Genomic DNA, 15,835 nt, shown 5'->3' with positions numbered 1-15,835 from the left:
CTCCGACCGGTAAGAGCCAGTCCTCGTCGGGGACATTCCTCTGCCGGTCCTTGGACCAGGTCGTCTCATTTGGGTCGTCGCCTAATTGCTTCATCGGGGACGAAACTTATGTCCCTGTCCTGCCGAGGTTCCCAGAGACCGGCCCCACCGAAGATGGCCGGTCTGGGACGGTTATTGCGCGCTTATCGCCTGGCCATCGCAGTTTGGATAACTCTTTCTTGTTAATCCCCTCGAGGCTTTCCTGTCGGCACGGAAACCCCTCGAGGGGTCCATGGACGCGTTACAAGATTCCTTCTCGAGGCTCGCGACCTGATCACACCTACGGACGATTTCGGATTCCTTCGCTCCGCCCCGCAGAGGAAGACGTCCACTTGCGCCGATAAAATACGAGAGAGCTCGAAACCTCGGAACACGCGGTAATCGGTGATATCTTTCCAACAACTCGACCCGTTCGCTCCTCCGATTAGCGAGAGGACTGTGATCGATAACCCCGTAAACGAGGAAATCCAGTTTCGATGGTCCTCTAGAATCTAAAACGCCGAGACGACATGAAATTGCAATCCCAGAATTGTTGCAAAGTCCCGTCGATGTTTAAAAGCCGTATACGAAACTGTCAAATTGCCATGCGAAATCGAATGAACTCGAAAATAGGGTGCCTGATCGACTCCATCGGACCAGAGAAATATTCTTATCAATTTAAAAAAAATCATTATTAGACTCGAACTCCAATAATTTACACGAATCATTTCTTCGGGATTGCGACAATGAATTTCAGCTTATTTCAGTGAGATAATGAACGCGGTAATCGGTGATATCTTTCCACCGATTCGACCCGTTCGCTCCTCCGATTAGCGAGAGGACTGTGATCGATAACCCCATAAACGAGGAAATCAAGTTTCGCTGGTCCTCTAAAATCTAAAACGCCGAGACGACCCCACCAGAGAAACTATTCTTCATTTCATACGAATTTATTCCCATGAAATTGCAATCCCAGAATTGTTGCAAAGTCCCGTCGATGTTTAAAAGTCGTATACGAAACTGTCAAATTGCCATGCGAAATCGAATGAACTCAAAAATAGGGTGCCTGATCGACTCCATCGGACCAAAGAAATATTCAAATCAATTTAAAAAAAATCATTATTAGACTCGAACTCCAATAATTGACACGAATCATTTCTTTGGGATTGCGACAATGTATTTCAGTGAAATAATGAACAGAATATTTCTTTGGTTCAGTGAACTATTTTTTTTTCTCTCAGTCTAAGTCTCGGAATCGCGACAAGATGGCTGATGGGGCTCGCCTTCGTATCGAGTTTCTTTGGGGAGCGGGTCGGACCCGATTCCCCGAGATCAAACGACGGCGGAGTCCTAACTCGTCCGGGACTCGCAGCTTCCGGACGGGACGATCCTGGAGAGTCCTTTTGTCGGGAACGAGGCTGACTCCAAGGGGAAGATCGTTCGATAGGCTGCACGGGCCAGCGCGCCCGGACGTGTGCGATCGGAAAAGAACGAGGAGCTCCTTTACGAGGAGGGCAAAAACTGGACTGCCCTTAGGGAATCCTGCCCAGATCGAAATCTCCTCTCGTCCGCAATTAGGCGCGACTCTTCGCTCGGATGCAGATCCTTCCCAGCGTTCCGGAACTTTTAAAACCGCGACGTTCTCTGTGCTCTAGATACTTAGTTTCCCAGTTCTCGCGCTCCGTTTATTCCGCATATTCCGCGTATTCCACCGTGTTTAGTAGTTTACCTAGGTACGGTCGAGTTCCCCGCGACGAGTCTCGTTCTGGGACTCGTTCCAAAATTCGACCGTTTACGGCGTTTCCGCTCGAGATCTAACCGAGTCGCGGTGACGCGTCTCTCTGGTTCTTCAAGTCCTTACAAAAGGGATATCCTGAATCGGATCGTCAAAATGTTCATAATAATTTTCCGCAAACTGATGCCCCGAATCATTTGTAACCTCCGCACGTGATTATGTAGCCCCTAAAGAAGAAAGCGATGCTAATGAAATTTCAATTTTCTAGAGAACAACGCGTCTCTCCGGTTTTTCGAGTCCTTACAAAAGGGATATCCTGAATCGGATCGTCAAAATGTTCATAATAATTTTCCGCAAACTGATGCCCCGAATCATTTGTAACCTCCGCACGTGATTATGTAGCCCCTAAAGAAGAACACGCTGCTAATGAAATTTCATTTTTCTAGAGAACGATTTTCTTCTTTATCTTAGATTAGAACCGAGGACATGTTTCTCTTTCTTCATACATGAAACTTCATTACCATTGGGTTATTCCTTACGGCTTTCATAATCACGGGCCACGTCATAGATGGTGCGGTTGCTTCATTAGAGTATAAAAAATCATGAATCCACAAGTACTTTAATCTCTTTATCACCGTTCTATTGAAATGACTCCCTCGATTCCCATCGCGGTTTCCACTTTGTTCCCGGGAAAGAACGGACCTGGGGCTCGCGAGAATTTCCAGGCCACGGGGATGCCTGGCAAAAAGCTGGATCGTCCTCTGGGAGTCGAAGTCGAGAACTCCGGCCGAGTTGCTCCGGATCTACTTCTTCCCGATAAGGAATGGCCGCTCCCGTTCTCTTTGCTGCCGATCGATCGACCTTACTTTCGGCAATGCGAAAAGCGCGACGATTGGATTTGCTTTCTTCTCCCCGGGAGAATATATTCCTCCCCTGGACCATCACCGTTACATCCTCCTTCGTGACCACGACGTGCCACCTGACCGTACTTACTTGCGTACTTACTTTGTACATTGTACATGTCTTGCGCGCGATAATTTTCCCAACAAAAAAAAAATGTTTTTCTATTTAGCCTAGACTAAAACAAAAATCACATACTTTTTCTGTGAAAAATGAAATTTCACGTGCGTCGCGTTCTTCCTTGCGGCCTCCATAATCACGTGCTAATTTCCAAATTATTTCATGAACCCAGTTTGGAGAAGAGTTATATAAATATATTCACGTTTTATGTACATAAAATGACTGTTTAATTTCATCTTAAGGTGGCATCCGAAAGCTCAATCGTTCATAAAACTTTTCTACGAACTGGGTGTCTCAAACCGTTTCATACTTTAAAACATGAATATAGAGACCTTAAGGTAGGTCCTAAAACTCGGGAAAATTCATTTTTCACAAACTATTTTTATAATACCTATAAACAAATTTGAGAAGAATTGAAATTTCATGAGTTTCAGAACCTTCCTTACAGTCTCCTTGTTCACGTTGTAACGTTTCAAACAATTCGGTAAACCGAGTTGGGAGGAAAGTTGTATAAACAAAACCTCTTCGACGCCACTTTCACATACCCTTAACGATGGTCGGGAAGGCAATTTCGGATGTTGCCGTCGCACCGGCATAAAGTTGTCGCGAGGTAATTGTCCGTCGCGACGCTTTGGACGCCTCGACGTACGAGCACCGGGTAGGTGGCCCTTGCCGGCTCCCCTCGAAGTAATAAGCCACGCCGTGCTCATTTTCTGTCGCCATTAAGTACCGGCCGCGGTGTGATTCATCGTGTATTTACGGGGCGGCCGGAACGAGCCCGGGGCTCTGATCGCGAGAAGGAACCTACCGCGATATCCTGGGGATGAATAATTCCCACCGAGAATTCCCACTCGGGGATCGCCGACTATTTCTGATATCGACTGCGAGACTCGCGCCGGGACCGTGCCTCGTATCGTCCCACAGGTGTCTTTCCACCTATTGCCCAGGAGCACGTACCCGTTTCTTCATTTCTCGGCCTCGCGTGCTATTTCCGGAAGTTCGATCCCTCGGGACCCCTTCGGGAGCGAGACGAGTCGTTCCCGACCCCTCCGGAGACTTGCCGGAATTAATATCGGCACTCGATGTCGAGTATCGATCACGGAGAGAAGAAATTCATCGAGCCAAAGAAAATACTGCTTGGCAGGGAAAAATATTATTTTCATAATTCATTTTCAAGATTATTTGAAGAATAATTATTTCACGCGAATACAATCGGAATAAATTCTCACAAACGTTGCATTTAATTTATTCGAGTGAAATAAATATTTCTTGGAATTGATGAGATGTTTCTATTGGTTCAATCACATGACTATTTTTTCTTCTAAAAATTTCTTTCATTCAGGGAAAATGATTTTGAATAATGGCTGTATATACGATTCGATATAATTGTATATGTTTTTATTGCCGGTGTGATTACTCCCTTGTAATATCGTTAATGGTGGTAATAATCGACGCCCACCGGAAGCTGCTTTCGACGGCGTGCAACGTCTCGACGTCGCGTCGAGGAATTAGTCAGACGGGATCAAAAAGAGTTTTTGGCAAGCCGGTAACAGGGGAGCTTTATTCTCGACTCGACGCGTCTCGCCTGCGATTCCGGATCTTGAACGTCGTCCGTTTTGTTCCAGGACCGACACGTGAAAGACGCGGGACGAGATCCGCAGATGGACTCGAGCCAAGATTATCGCCTGCTGCTGGGATACGAGAACAAGACGCACACAGTGCTGCGATTCAGCCGCCGCTACGACACGTGCGATCCTCGAGATCTGAAGATCACGGTAAGCGATCTCCGAGTGATCTAATTTATTTACTTCCGCGCCGCAACCGCCAAGAATTCACCCGTGAAATGGACTCGCGCGAGTGCGGAGAAATGGGGAGAAACAGCGAGAAATCACTTCAGGGACCTCTTGCCAGCTCGACGCATTGCGGCGTCTCTTAAAAAAAGCCATAGTAATTTTCGATGGCCAATTAAGGTGAAGTGAAACACCCTTCAAATCAGTTAATTTGAATACAACACTTTTTTTTAAGGGTATTAGACCGAACCGTCCGAAACTTTGACACATCACTCCTGATCATCTAAGAATTGTCTGACACATTCAAAATGTGGATTTTTCCAAAAAATTTTTTTACTCAGCCTAGACCAGAACCAAAATGGCGCCGAGCTCTCATATTTCGATCGATATACAATTATCGAAGGCTCCGATATGAGAATCGAAAGGGTCAGGACAATTTTACGACAATTTAGAACACTGTGGTAATCGATAAACTCGCATTTGAACGGGATACAGGCAAAAAAAGTGTTGTATGCGCTTTTATGCCAAAACAATGGTAATACGAGGTCTCGGAGTGAAAATTTAATTCACCTGAAAATCACAGATGGCGCCGGGGGTCCCTCTGCTGTCAATTAGGACCCCAGAAAGCATGAATCCAGAGGATTTCTGGAGTTTTACTTCGACTTCTTTATAATTATTGTACGAAAACGACAGGTGAAATATGCTATTTGGTACAATACACAATATCATTCGACCCAGCTGTCAATATAAAAACCAACGTCGGCGACGTAGGCATTTAGAAAAATCTTCTTTATCGACGTTGATCAAGTTCCTCGACGTGTTTCACTTCACCTTAATTCCTCCCAATCACTGGCAACCGATCGAAAAAAGGACCACGTGCTCTTTCTTTGCCAATATCCGATCTCGGGAAGTCGCCAACAGGTCCGAGTTTCGACTACCCCCTGAGAAAAAAAATTAATTGACTCAAAGAAATATATATATCATTGCTTGAATCATATACAATTGCAAGAAACAATTATTTCCTCGAGAAGAAACATGATATCGTTGAATGAAACCAATTTTCTTGACCTCCGACGTTTCTTCGGACGTGTCCGATCGCAGGACTTTGTCGTAGCAATGTGTATTTCTTTCGGTCAACTAATTGTTTTTTTTTCTCAGGGTACACTTGCGCAGTAAGGACTTCCGGAAACGCTTAGAGAAGGACAGGGAGCTTCTGTCTATCCTCCTTCGGCCACCTCCACCTTTACCTGGTCCCTTCCATTTCTATAAGCTCCATGGGAGCTCCCTCGGAGAATCGAGAATTCCCCAGGAAAGTCGGCTATCTTCCGGTCGCTTTCCGGAAGCGGAAAGACAAAGGAGCGGAGGGGCTTCCTCGATAAATTCCGCCGGGGGAAATTAATCCGCGTAGAAGGAGCTCGAGAAAAAGGGCCGCGACCTCGTCCTCGGACCGGCGATCCAATATCTCGGGAATTATCGGCCACCGCCATTACCGGCGGATGCCGATCGATGGGGCTCGTAAAACTAGTTCCCCACTCGCTCGGATGCAGATTTCGTCCCGGGTGGAGGACTTCTTCTGGCGGAATCGTTCGGCCGTGAAAGATGAGCCGGGTGTATCTATTTCCTCGGCGCGGTTCTTGTCGCGGTCCCCTTGGGAGGCGCCCAAGGCGCTCCCGGTGTTATGGATCTGGCGAATCGCGGCAGGAGAGGGCCGAGAACGGGTAATTTCACTTTTTAGCCTTGCCATTCCGGCCCCCGAAGAAACCTAATGCATGTTTTTAGCCGAACCAGCGAGGGGAAAAAAAATTAAGGTGGGCGCAAACACCGAGGCTGCGCGGAAAGTCCGCGCCATGTCCGTCGAGCTTAGAGACATCTTCGGTATTCCACTTGGAGAACCTTAAATTAACACTAAAAAATCCTTCTATACATATATATGAAAACTTGAAAATATTTAGTAAGCTTCTTTCCAAACTGGATGCCCCGAATTATCTGAAACTTCAACACGTGATTATAAACGCCCCAATGAAATTACATATTTCATTGAAAAAATTTCTTTTCTTGGTTCTACTCCGAGATTAATATTTTCTTTGGCCGAAAAGTGTAATTTCATCGGGGCCTCCATGATCGCGTGTTGAAGTTTCATAAATATTTTCACTTTTTCATATTCACTTTACTTTCATATCACCTAAAGGAGATGCGAGAGCGTTCATAAATCGTTTCAGACTTTACTATGTGAATATGTCCACGTAGGATATGGAAATGTAGGTGGAAAAATTAGAAAAATCTTTTCCACCGACGTCTTTAACTTCGCCTTAAAGTCGGAATGGAGTTGCTCGCTCTTTCTCGGGAAATTTCATTCGTAAGGTAACCGCATCCCGAATGTGCGTTCAGCGTTTCGCTTAGTCGGGGATCATCGTTCCCCGCTGCACTTTCCGCGAGGAGGCCTCCTCGGGGGAGGTTCCGTGGCACGAGGAAATTACATCCGTGGGAATTCATTTCCAAGGTAATACGTATTATCGAATAACCATTGACGGAAGACGTCCGCCTCCCTCGGTCTTCGCGTTCCCGCTTAACGTGGGTGTCGGATCGATTCCGCTTGCGATCAACGTTGTTACGCCGCACGTCATTACGCGGTGCGTCAGGTCCTGTTACGTTGAGTGCTCGTTGCCGCGGCGAGGATGGTCCAGGTCGTTAGGTCACGCTATTTCAATAATCATTTTGCATTAGCGCATAGTGCATTGCCGCAGCTCGTATAGACCTTCGCTTTCCCGGTCTATTATTAACCGCGCGCCTTTGCGTAGATGCACGTAGAGCAGAGCCTCGGCAACCTGGACGGGTTCCTACGAAGCCATTTACGTAATTCGCGTAATTAAGGCGATACCAAAGTGCCGTCAAAGAGGTCTCGTTCGCGGAACTTTTCTGCGAACTGGGTGCACCGAATCGTTTGACACTCCACTGCATGTACACGGAGGCTATAAGAAAGGTCCATTCAGTATTTCAAAGATTTTCTTTCTGAACTTTCCCAACGTTCCTGGGGAAAAAAAGAAATGACATTTCATGGGTGTTAGGACCTTTCCTCTGTGCCGGATATTCACTTTGTGAAGTTTGAAACGATTATTAGGTGCCACTTACGTGTCGCCTTAACGCTTTCACCGCTGAGCCCTTTTGACGTAGGGGCGAAATTCGGCAGGGCGTGCAAGCGATATTGGACCGAACGTCGGACGCACTTATGGGTCCATAGCGCTGAAGGAGTTAACTTCGGTACCTCGTAGGAGCTCGTTGCACTTTTTAAGACAGAAAGTGGGAAAACGTTTGCGGGTAACGTTTCTCTTCTTCTTCGTGGGTCGAGAAAATACCCATTCCGATTAGGTCCGACCTCGGGATCGGCTTTAATCGCTTATTAATCGCGACTTTGAGCAGCTTCCTAGTCGGCTCGTAGCGGCTTGCCGGCTGAATTTGCATAATTCACGCAATTAAGCGACTCCTTCCAGGACTGGGTCGGTAATTCCGTAAGCCGCGGGCGTTGGCCGAAAGCGTGACGGCATAAATTCCCAAAGGAACCCGCGGCGGACCGCATAACTTGGCGCCGGACGAAACGCAGCGGCATGCTCGTAAAGAGTCGACCCGGTGGGACGTTAACGATCACCGGGTGTCGACTCTCGACCGGGCCGAATCGATCGGGAAAAAGGACGCGGTGTATCCTGGAATCGCGAGTCCCGAGTTTCGCAGCGGTTGAGCCGTCAAAGTAGGCGAGAGAGGAATAAAAAATACGCCCCGAACCTTCGGATATCCGATGCGAGCCACGACAAACGACGTCGCCGTCTCACCCGGCGGAGAAACCGCGCGTCTCCTCCGTCGGATCGACTCCACCTCGCCTCCTTCTCCACCTATTTATCGAATCGCCTTCGATTAGCGATTCCGAGTCCGACTCGTCTTTCCAAGATAACCAAGAGATAAATCAGGGAAAACGATGTCCATTTTCAAGAATGGATTTCCCTTTAATTCTCGTTGTAAAGATAAAACGTTGACGTGTGTTTATATGGGAGCGATTTTCGATCGAGAACCTCCTTCCTAGGTAAAAGGGCATTGAAATTATGTCGTTGCACTTTTTTATATGAAAATGACCACTTATCGAAAATCGCTCCCATATAAACACAGGTCAACATTTCATCTTCGATATGAGCACTCGTTAAGCTCGATCGGTTTAGAAATACGTTCGGAATCGTTGTCCCCGTGAGACCCTGCAAAATCGCTGGAGTGGTGAGCGCCCTTAAAATCCAGGATTTCCCGAGTGAGCAACCCATCGGAGTAAATCGACAAGTACACCTGAAAACAGAGATGGAAATACAATTCCTCCTGTAAAGTGGCACGAGGACCTCCATTCCGCAGATAAAACCGCGATTCAAGTGACCGGGGAGCTTCTTCCACCTTACTCCTGATCCTGAATTTCTATACACCTGTCACGGTTATCTGGTGATAAGCAAATTAGCAGTACACGGGGGTCTCGGCTCCCTTTAAATCCCGTGGGCCGTTTGCGACTCTTCAGAGAGGACATCGCTGTCCCGAGAGTAGCCGAGAGGACTCGTTCGTCGGAATAAAATATGTTATCGAAAGCGAGATGTCTCCGATAGGATTCCGGCAGAGCGACAAACGACCTCCACCTTTGGGCCGTCGAAGCGAGCCCCGGCACCGGGTCTGCCGAACGAGGTTTCCTCTTTTATTTTCGATCGCTTTATGCCTATCTTCATTGCTGGATCTCTACTCTCGTGCCGGGAGGTTCTGGATCCACCTTGTAGAGCGGACACGGTAACGATCGGACGCGGCTCGTTCGGCGGACGACACGCGTCCTCGCTCCGCGTCCCGCCACGGGCGGACGGCGGAACTCGATTTTCGGAGGCGCGCTTCAAACTAGCGATGTAGGTCGGTTAATCTACCGAGGTGAAATTCACGGTAATTGTACGTTTGCCGAAGTTAACTTTCGAGAGGCCCCGCCCGAATCGGCGCGTGTTTTATCCCGCGGAATGGAATTACGCCGGACCGTTGAATTTACGGCGATAAGTGCGAAGGCATTCGGCCACGTTTGACGTCCAATTTCATCCGCGTTTTACCCGAGCTCTATTTTTAGTGCCTTTTTCCGTACACCGTGCCCCGGAATTGCATTTACTCCCGCCGAAGCGGGAGTTCTTTGGGAAGAAGTTCAATGCGTTTATAGTTGCGCGTAGTTCCCCCCGGAATTATGGGAATATTCGATGGGAATTAGTCGCTGATATCGTACCTATTGATAACGTCGACGCTCGATTTAGCAGACGTAAACGGTCTTCTGAGGTCCTGATTTTTTATTGCCATTATTTTATTGTTTTGTATTGTATATTGATTTTTTATTTGATATCGGAAAATCCCTGATATACGAGCGAACGATCCTGGAAATCGATCCGTGGCCCACCTGAGAAAATTTAACGCAAAGTACCTTTCTCATTGGTCGCTTCTACCGTCTCGACAGGTGCAAAGCGTACTTCACTGACAGTGAATGAAAATTGATAAGGAAATTGATAAGTTCCCCGGAATTATGGGAATATTCGATGGAAATTAGTCGCTGATATCGTACCTATTGATAACGTCGACGCTCGATTTAGCAGACGTAAACGGTCTTCTGGGGTCCTGATTTTTTATTGCCATTATTTTATTGTTTTGTATTGTATATTGATTTTTTATTTGATATCGTAAAATCCCTGATATACGAGCGAACGATCCTGGAAATCGAGTCATGGCCCACCTGAGAAAATTTAACGCAAAGTACCTTTCTCATTGGTCGCTTCTACCGTCTCGACAGGTGCAAAGCGTACTTCACCGACGATAAATAAAAATTGATAAGGAAATTTAACTCGATCAATCGACACCGAGAAAAAAATCTCCTCTAACCATGGAAACATTTCTTTGAACGGTACCAAAGAAATATTAAATTCACCGAATAAACTGGAATAAATTAGGTGCAGCATTTATCCGGAATTGTTACAGTTCATTTGAGTCAAATTTTTTGAATTAACAAAATATTCCCTTGGTGTTCAGTCGTTCGATCGGAGCCTCATTGCGAGCAGTATTTCTATGAAAACGACACCCGCCAATTTATTACATTTCGTTGATTTTTCGCTATCGTTCCGTGGCCGGCATTGATCGGCAAACGATCACGAGATTATGACGGCGCGTTTGATTCGATATCTCTGGATGCACATATGTGCATAGCTGTCCATGGGATATTTATGTCCGTCCGTGTTTATTCAATCCCCGATATTGCGGATTTATTGAATTTTCCCTAATCTCTCATTTATTGGAATATGGAAACGGATTACGTCGAACGTCCGCGCGATGGACCTCGCTGGTGTCATTCTTTTTACATGACGGTAATGACGGAATATATTCCCCGGAATTTGGCCATGTTGGACGAGTTTTGCTGGAAAATGTCGAGAATCTTATCTCGTGGATGGATTTGCCTGGGTCGAGGCATTAGTCGATTAATCGGATGAAAGCCAAATTAAACGGAGCCGTGCCGCGGCGCGTTTACACGGGGGTTCAAGCGGATATTAATATTACGAGGCTGCGCTGTTATTCGCTTTAGTATGCAGCCAGGTTCATCTGCATTACATGAAATTAACCCTACCACCGTCAGCCGGGTGCCGTAGGAATAACTAAAGCGGAATCGCGCCGTTTCGCACCCCGACGCGGAATATTTCCGGTACGTCTGTCCCCGTCGTCGCTCCCAGAAACCTGAAAGTTCCCTCTGATTTATTATTTTTGGCTTCCCCCCGTTAAGCGGTTTCGTCGACTCCTTTCATCTAGACATTAACGGCTCGATCATTTATATCGGCCAAGAGCAATCTTCGGTTTCGTCGATGCAGATTATTCATTCAGGATATCATGGATTTTAAAACTAGGTTTACGGGCGTTTTTTATATACCTGTTTCTACGAGCACCCGTCAAATTGACGGGTAAACGAAAACACGCATTTTCTTTAAAAAATCGATTTATTCAAATTAAGTCTGTATTAAACAACCCTAGGCTTTACGTTTAAATAAATGATTAATAAGTAAAAAGTCCTTTTTTAAAAATTATCACGGAAATTATTGGAATGCTCGTCCTCTCATCCTCGGAGTCAGAACTAGAAAGAATGCGCATGCTTTTCTTGCTACGACACCCTTTCAAGAAGTTTTCCTCTTCACTATCCGAAGTTCCTTCTATTTCTCCACTTTCAATGCAAATTTTCACTATCATCTTCGCCTTACACTCACTGCAACGAAGCAAATATATATGGATTGTTTATGAAATTAGCTAGTCCGTCAATTTGACGGGTTTCGTAGAGATAGGTATACTACATACAGATTTTAATAATTAGAAGGCTTAGGAAAAAATAATTGTGTGTACAAATTCTTTCGATGAAATGATTAATTTACGATACAGAAATGGTTAAAATTAATGCTATGGTTTTTTCGGTATTTCTTTTTGAAGTTTGAATTCCGTCAAAATGACGGGTCCCGTAAACCTAGTGTTAATGCTGGAAAAAGCCAGAGCAGAATTCACCGACACATCCTCAGGATTTTAAAGTCCAACGTCACTTGGTACCGATTCTCATTGTTGTTCATGATATATGCCCATAATTATGAAAGTGGTCTAAGTCATGTATTTTTTGTTTCGAAATTACATTGAATTAATTTCGTTTGAAATAATATGGCGTGAAATAACTGATAAACTCATTTTTTTTTTAATTTTGACTTAGACCACTTTCATAATTATGGGCACATATGAAACCAAAGGAAATCGTTTTCACTGATCTCCGAGTGAATAGCCCCGTCGATGCTCCATTCCCAAAACGTAAATCCAAATCGATCGATAATTCACGTTTCCTGAGAGATATTACCGACTCCGATTTGTCTTTTCGAGATATCTAACAAGCTTGCTCTGTATAAAGCGCCGAATGTCCACGGAAATCCCTTCTGTATCCCGCGAAAGCCGAATCGTCCATTTCCATTGAATTAAGGAGCCGAGCCGTCACTCTTCGACCGATCGACTCTAACCCTGAAATATCCAGGTCGAATCCTCGGAATATCCAGGGTATATCCGGGGGCGAATCTTGAAACGACTCTGGCTTTACCTCCCTTAACCCTTTCCCGAGTTAGCCCCGTGCCCGTTTTCCTTCGACACTGATTCGACCGGGTTTCTTCGCCCTGTCGTAGACTGGTAATCGGATCCGCTATTTTCAGCAAAAAATCTAAACAACCCCTTCGGCGAGTATTATTTTAATTTAAGGGGATACAGAAGTGGCATCAATCGCTAAGAAACTTTTCCCCGAACCGAGTGTACCGAATCATGTCAAGCAATGCGAATACACTCATGAAATTTCATATTTTTCGAGAAACTTTGAAAATCTGCCTAAAGAAATTTTTAAAAAATTAAAATCCACGGGTGTCGGAACCTTCTTTACAGCCTCTATGTTCACGTTGTAAGGTTTTAAACGATTCGGTACACCCACTTTTTGAAAAGTTTCATTTAACGAGACCTCTCCGAAGTAGCTTTCGTACCGCCTTAATGCGTCTCGAGCGTATACGCATCTCGAAGGGCGAGGTCGTCCATTTCCATTGAATCAAGGGACCGAGCAGTCACTCTTCAGTCGATCTCGCCTCCGATTCTAACTCGAGGATATCCAGCTCGAATCCTTGCAATATCCTCGGGATATCCGCCGACGGATCTCGGTGCGACTCGAGCTTTCGCCTAACTCCATCCCTCGTAAGTGCCGCGCGTGCTTCCTCGACGGAAGTAGCGATTGGTCCGGATCTTTCTTCCCGTCTGACAAATCACGTAGAGCGCGTAAAAGCTCGCCTCCTTCTTTACCTACTTCCGGAACGGCCGCTTCCATACGCTAACACCGAACTCGCGGAGAAATCCGTCGATGGTCCCACTAGTAATCGATCCCGTACAAACTCGACGCTCGAGCGGGGAATTTCCCTAGACTTTAAGGCGACATGAAAGTGGCATCCGAATGGTCCACCGTGAAACTTCTCTCCTACCAGGGTGTACCGAATTGTTTCAAACTTTGCCACGTAAACATGGAAGCTACAAGGAAGGTCCCGACACTCATGAAACTTGACGCATTTATGTACAATTTTTAAAAAATCTATGAAGAAATTTTTAAACATTTTAATCCACGTTGTATCCACGTTGCGAGCTTTCAGACGACTCGATGCACCTAGTTTAGAGAAAAGACTCATAAACGGACCCCCACGTGGCCACTTTCACATTGTCTTAACGAATGTGGGAATTTCTATGATCTCGAAAAACGCAATGAAATCCAGTCAGTCTTTTCCAACCTAGTTCATAAAGCGATCAGGGGGCCGCGTTAACCCCTTCGGGGTCGGCCTCGAGGATGGGATTCCATTTCGCGAGATTCGCGCATTGTTTGCCCGCAAGATGCGAGTTTCGTCCTCCCTTAGAGAATCCCAAGGGAGGCGGAAGGCCGCCGGGCAGAAAAGGGAGCAGGTGAACCCAGGGAGATTGGCCCGTCTCTCGACGGGGATTGGCTGGCTGACCCGGTTCTCCTATTCCAATCCTATCCCGGTATCTAGTTTACTATTCGCTCCCGATGGTCGTTACCCACTCGAAGTCGGAAGCTCCCCAGGGCGATCGCCACTCCGTCGTATGCAGAAGGAAAATCGAATTTGACCGATCCCGAGTCGGACCGGAGATTCTCCGCTCACGAGCCTTATTATATGTGCGAGTTATCGACGTCCTCTGATATCATTGGACAACTCTTGCGATGAATCGGCATCGAGAACTGCGTCGATCCAGGCAGATGCACTTTGAGAAATTTAGGGTTATCATTAAGATAAGTGCACCAGTGGCCAAACACTTAAGACGCTGTTCAGATTCAGATCAAGATTAAGCACATAAAGATCGATATGAAATACGGACGACTTGAATCACCGTAAAAAAAAAATAAAAAAAAAACAGAATCTGTAGTTTCCAAAACACTTGCTATATATATATGTAAATATTGAATAATTATGGTCGACAACTGATACACTTACCTTACTCGAAGATATTCTATGAAATACGACCTCATCACTAAAATGTATTGTTTTCACGTGCCGAAATATTGTTCTAGTAGCTGAGTGGATTAACTGTCTCGACTTTGTCATGCCAAATTTTGCGATATTACCGTAATTTTGGAGTAAAAAAAGGAACGGTTAAAGGCGGGAATATTTTGGTTATCGATTTTGAGGTAATTCCATGTTTGGTTCCTCGTATTATGAACCCTTGCAGTCGTAATCAATGACTTTGTAACCGAAAATTATAGGAAGGGTAACCTCTAAAATTGCCAACTATAGGCAGGAATGTTATTCCAGGATCGGAAATTTCTCTCGGGGTGTTCTCGCTCTTTGACGCGGCACTCGGGTATTCCGGGCACGCGAGTGCGATTCGATTATACATGAGTTAGCGAGTATCGAGAAGTTGGTCCCGAGGTCCGATTCCGGACAAGCGTTCCCGAGCGGACAACGTGGATGCTGACTTCATCGGCCCTGATAACGGAGGCGAAGCGAGCAAGTTTTCCAATCGACCGAGAATCCGGGAACTTCCGTTTACGCCGGCCGGTTCTTTTCCGAGGCATTCCGGGGGAGGATGGTGGAAGGGTCCGTTGAAAATTTTAACCAACCCTGAGTACTTTCCTCTTAATGCCCGGACTGCTCCATTTGGAGAGTGTCGTCGAGTCTGGAACTTTTTGGGATCTCAGGGAGAAAGAAAGCGGATGGGGAGAGCCGGGAAAACGAAATTCATCCGCGAGGAGACCTAATCCAAACGCCAAGATTTTCCGCTCGACGAGCCGCGTAAACAAAAATTTATTCCCGACGTCTGCTTAGCGAAATTCAAGAACAAGCACCAGGTTCTTAGATTTGCGTCTTGTATATTTCGCGGATGATCACGCGGAGGAAAAGAACATCGATAGGGAGAGCCGGGAAAACGAAATTTATCCGCGAGGAGACCTTCTAATCCAGACGTCAAGATTTTCCGCTCGACGAGCCGCGTAAACAAAAATTGATTTCCAAGGTCTAGTTTGCGAACTTCAAGAGTAAGCACCAGGTTCTTAGAATTGCGTCTTGTATATTTCGCGGATGATCACGCGGAGGGAATGAACATTGATGGGGAGAGCCGGGAAAATGAAATTCATCCGCGAGGAGACCTTCTAATCCAGACGTCAAAATTTTCCGCTCGACAAGCCGCGTAAACAAAA

The 15,835-nt window shown here is 46.0% G+C and overlaps 1 protein-coding gene across 1 annotated transcript in view; it reads left to right on the top strand.

The window, feature by feature from the left end:
- Nucleotides 1-15,835, top strand: part of LOC105694626 (MOXD1 homolog 2) — a 90,411-nt gene that overhangs the window by 38,215 nt on the left and 36,361 nt on the right. Inside the window, exon 2 of the mRNA XM_023434960.1 lies at nucleotides 4,399-4,548. Within this exon, the coding sequence (XP_023290728.1) occupies nucleotides 4,399-4,548 (150 nt within the window). The remainder of the gene's footprint in view (nucleotides 1-4,398; nucleotides 4,549-15,835) is intronic.

This window comes from Orussus abietinus, unplaced genomic scaffold (genome assembly GCF_000612105.2).
Source record: "Orussus abietinus isolate OABI.00-Male unplaced genomic scaffold, Oabi_2.0 scaffold90, whole genome shotgun sequence".
Lineage (NCBI taxonomy): Eukaryota > Metazoa > Arthropoda > Insecta > Hymenoptera > Orussidae > Orussus > Orussus abietinus.
The sequence above is the reverse complement of the archived record's forward strand: the minus strand, read 5'-3'. Positions and strand labels throughout refer to the sequence as shown.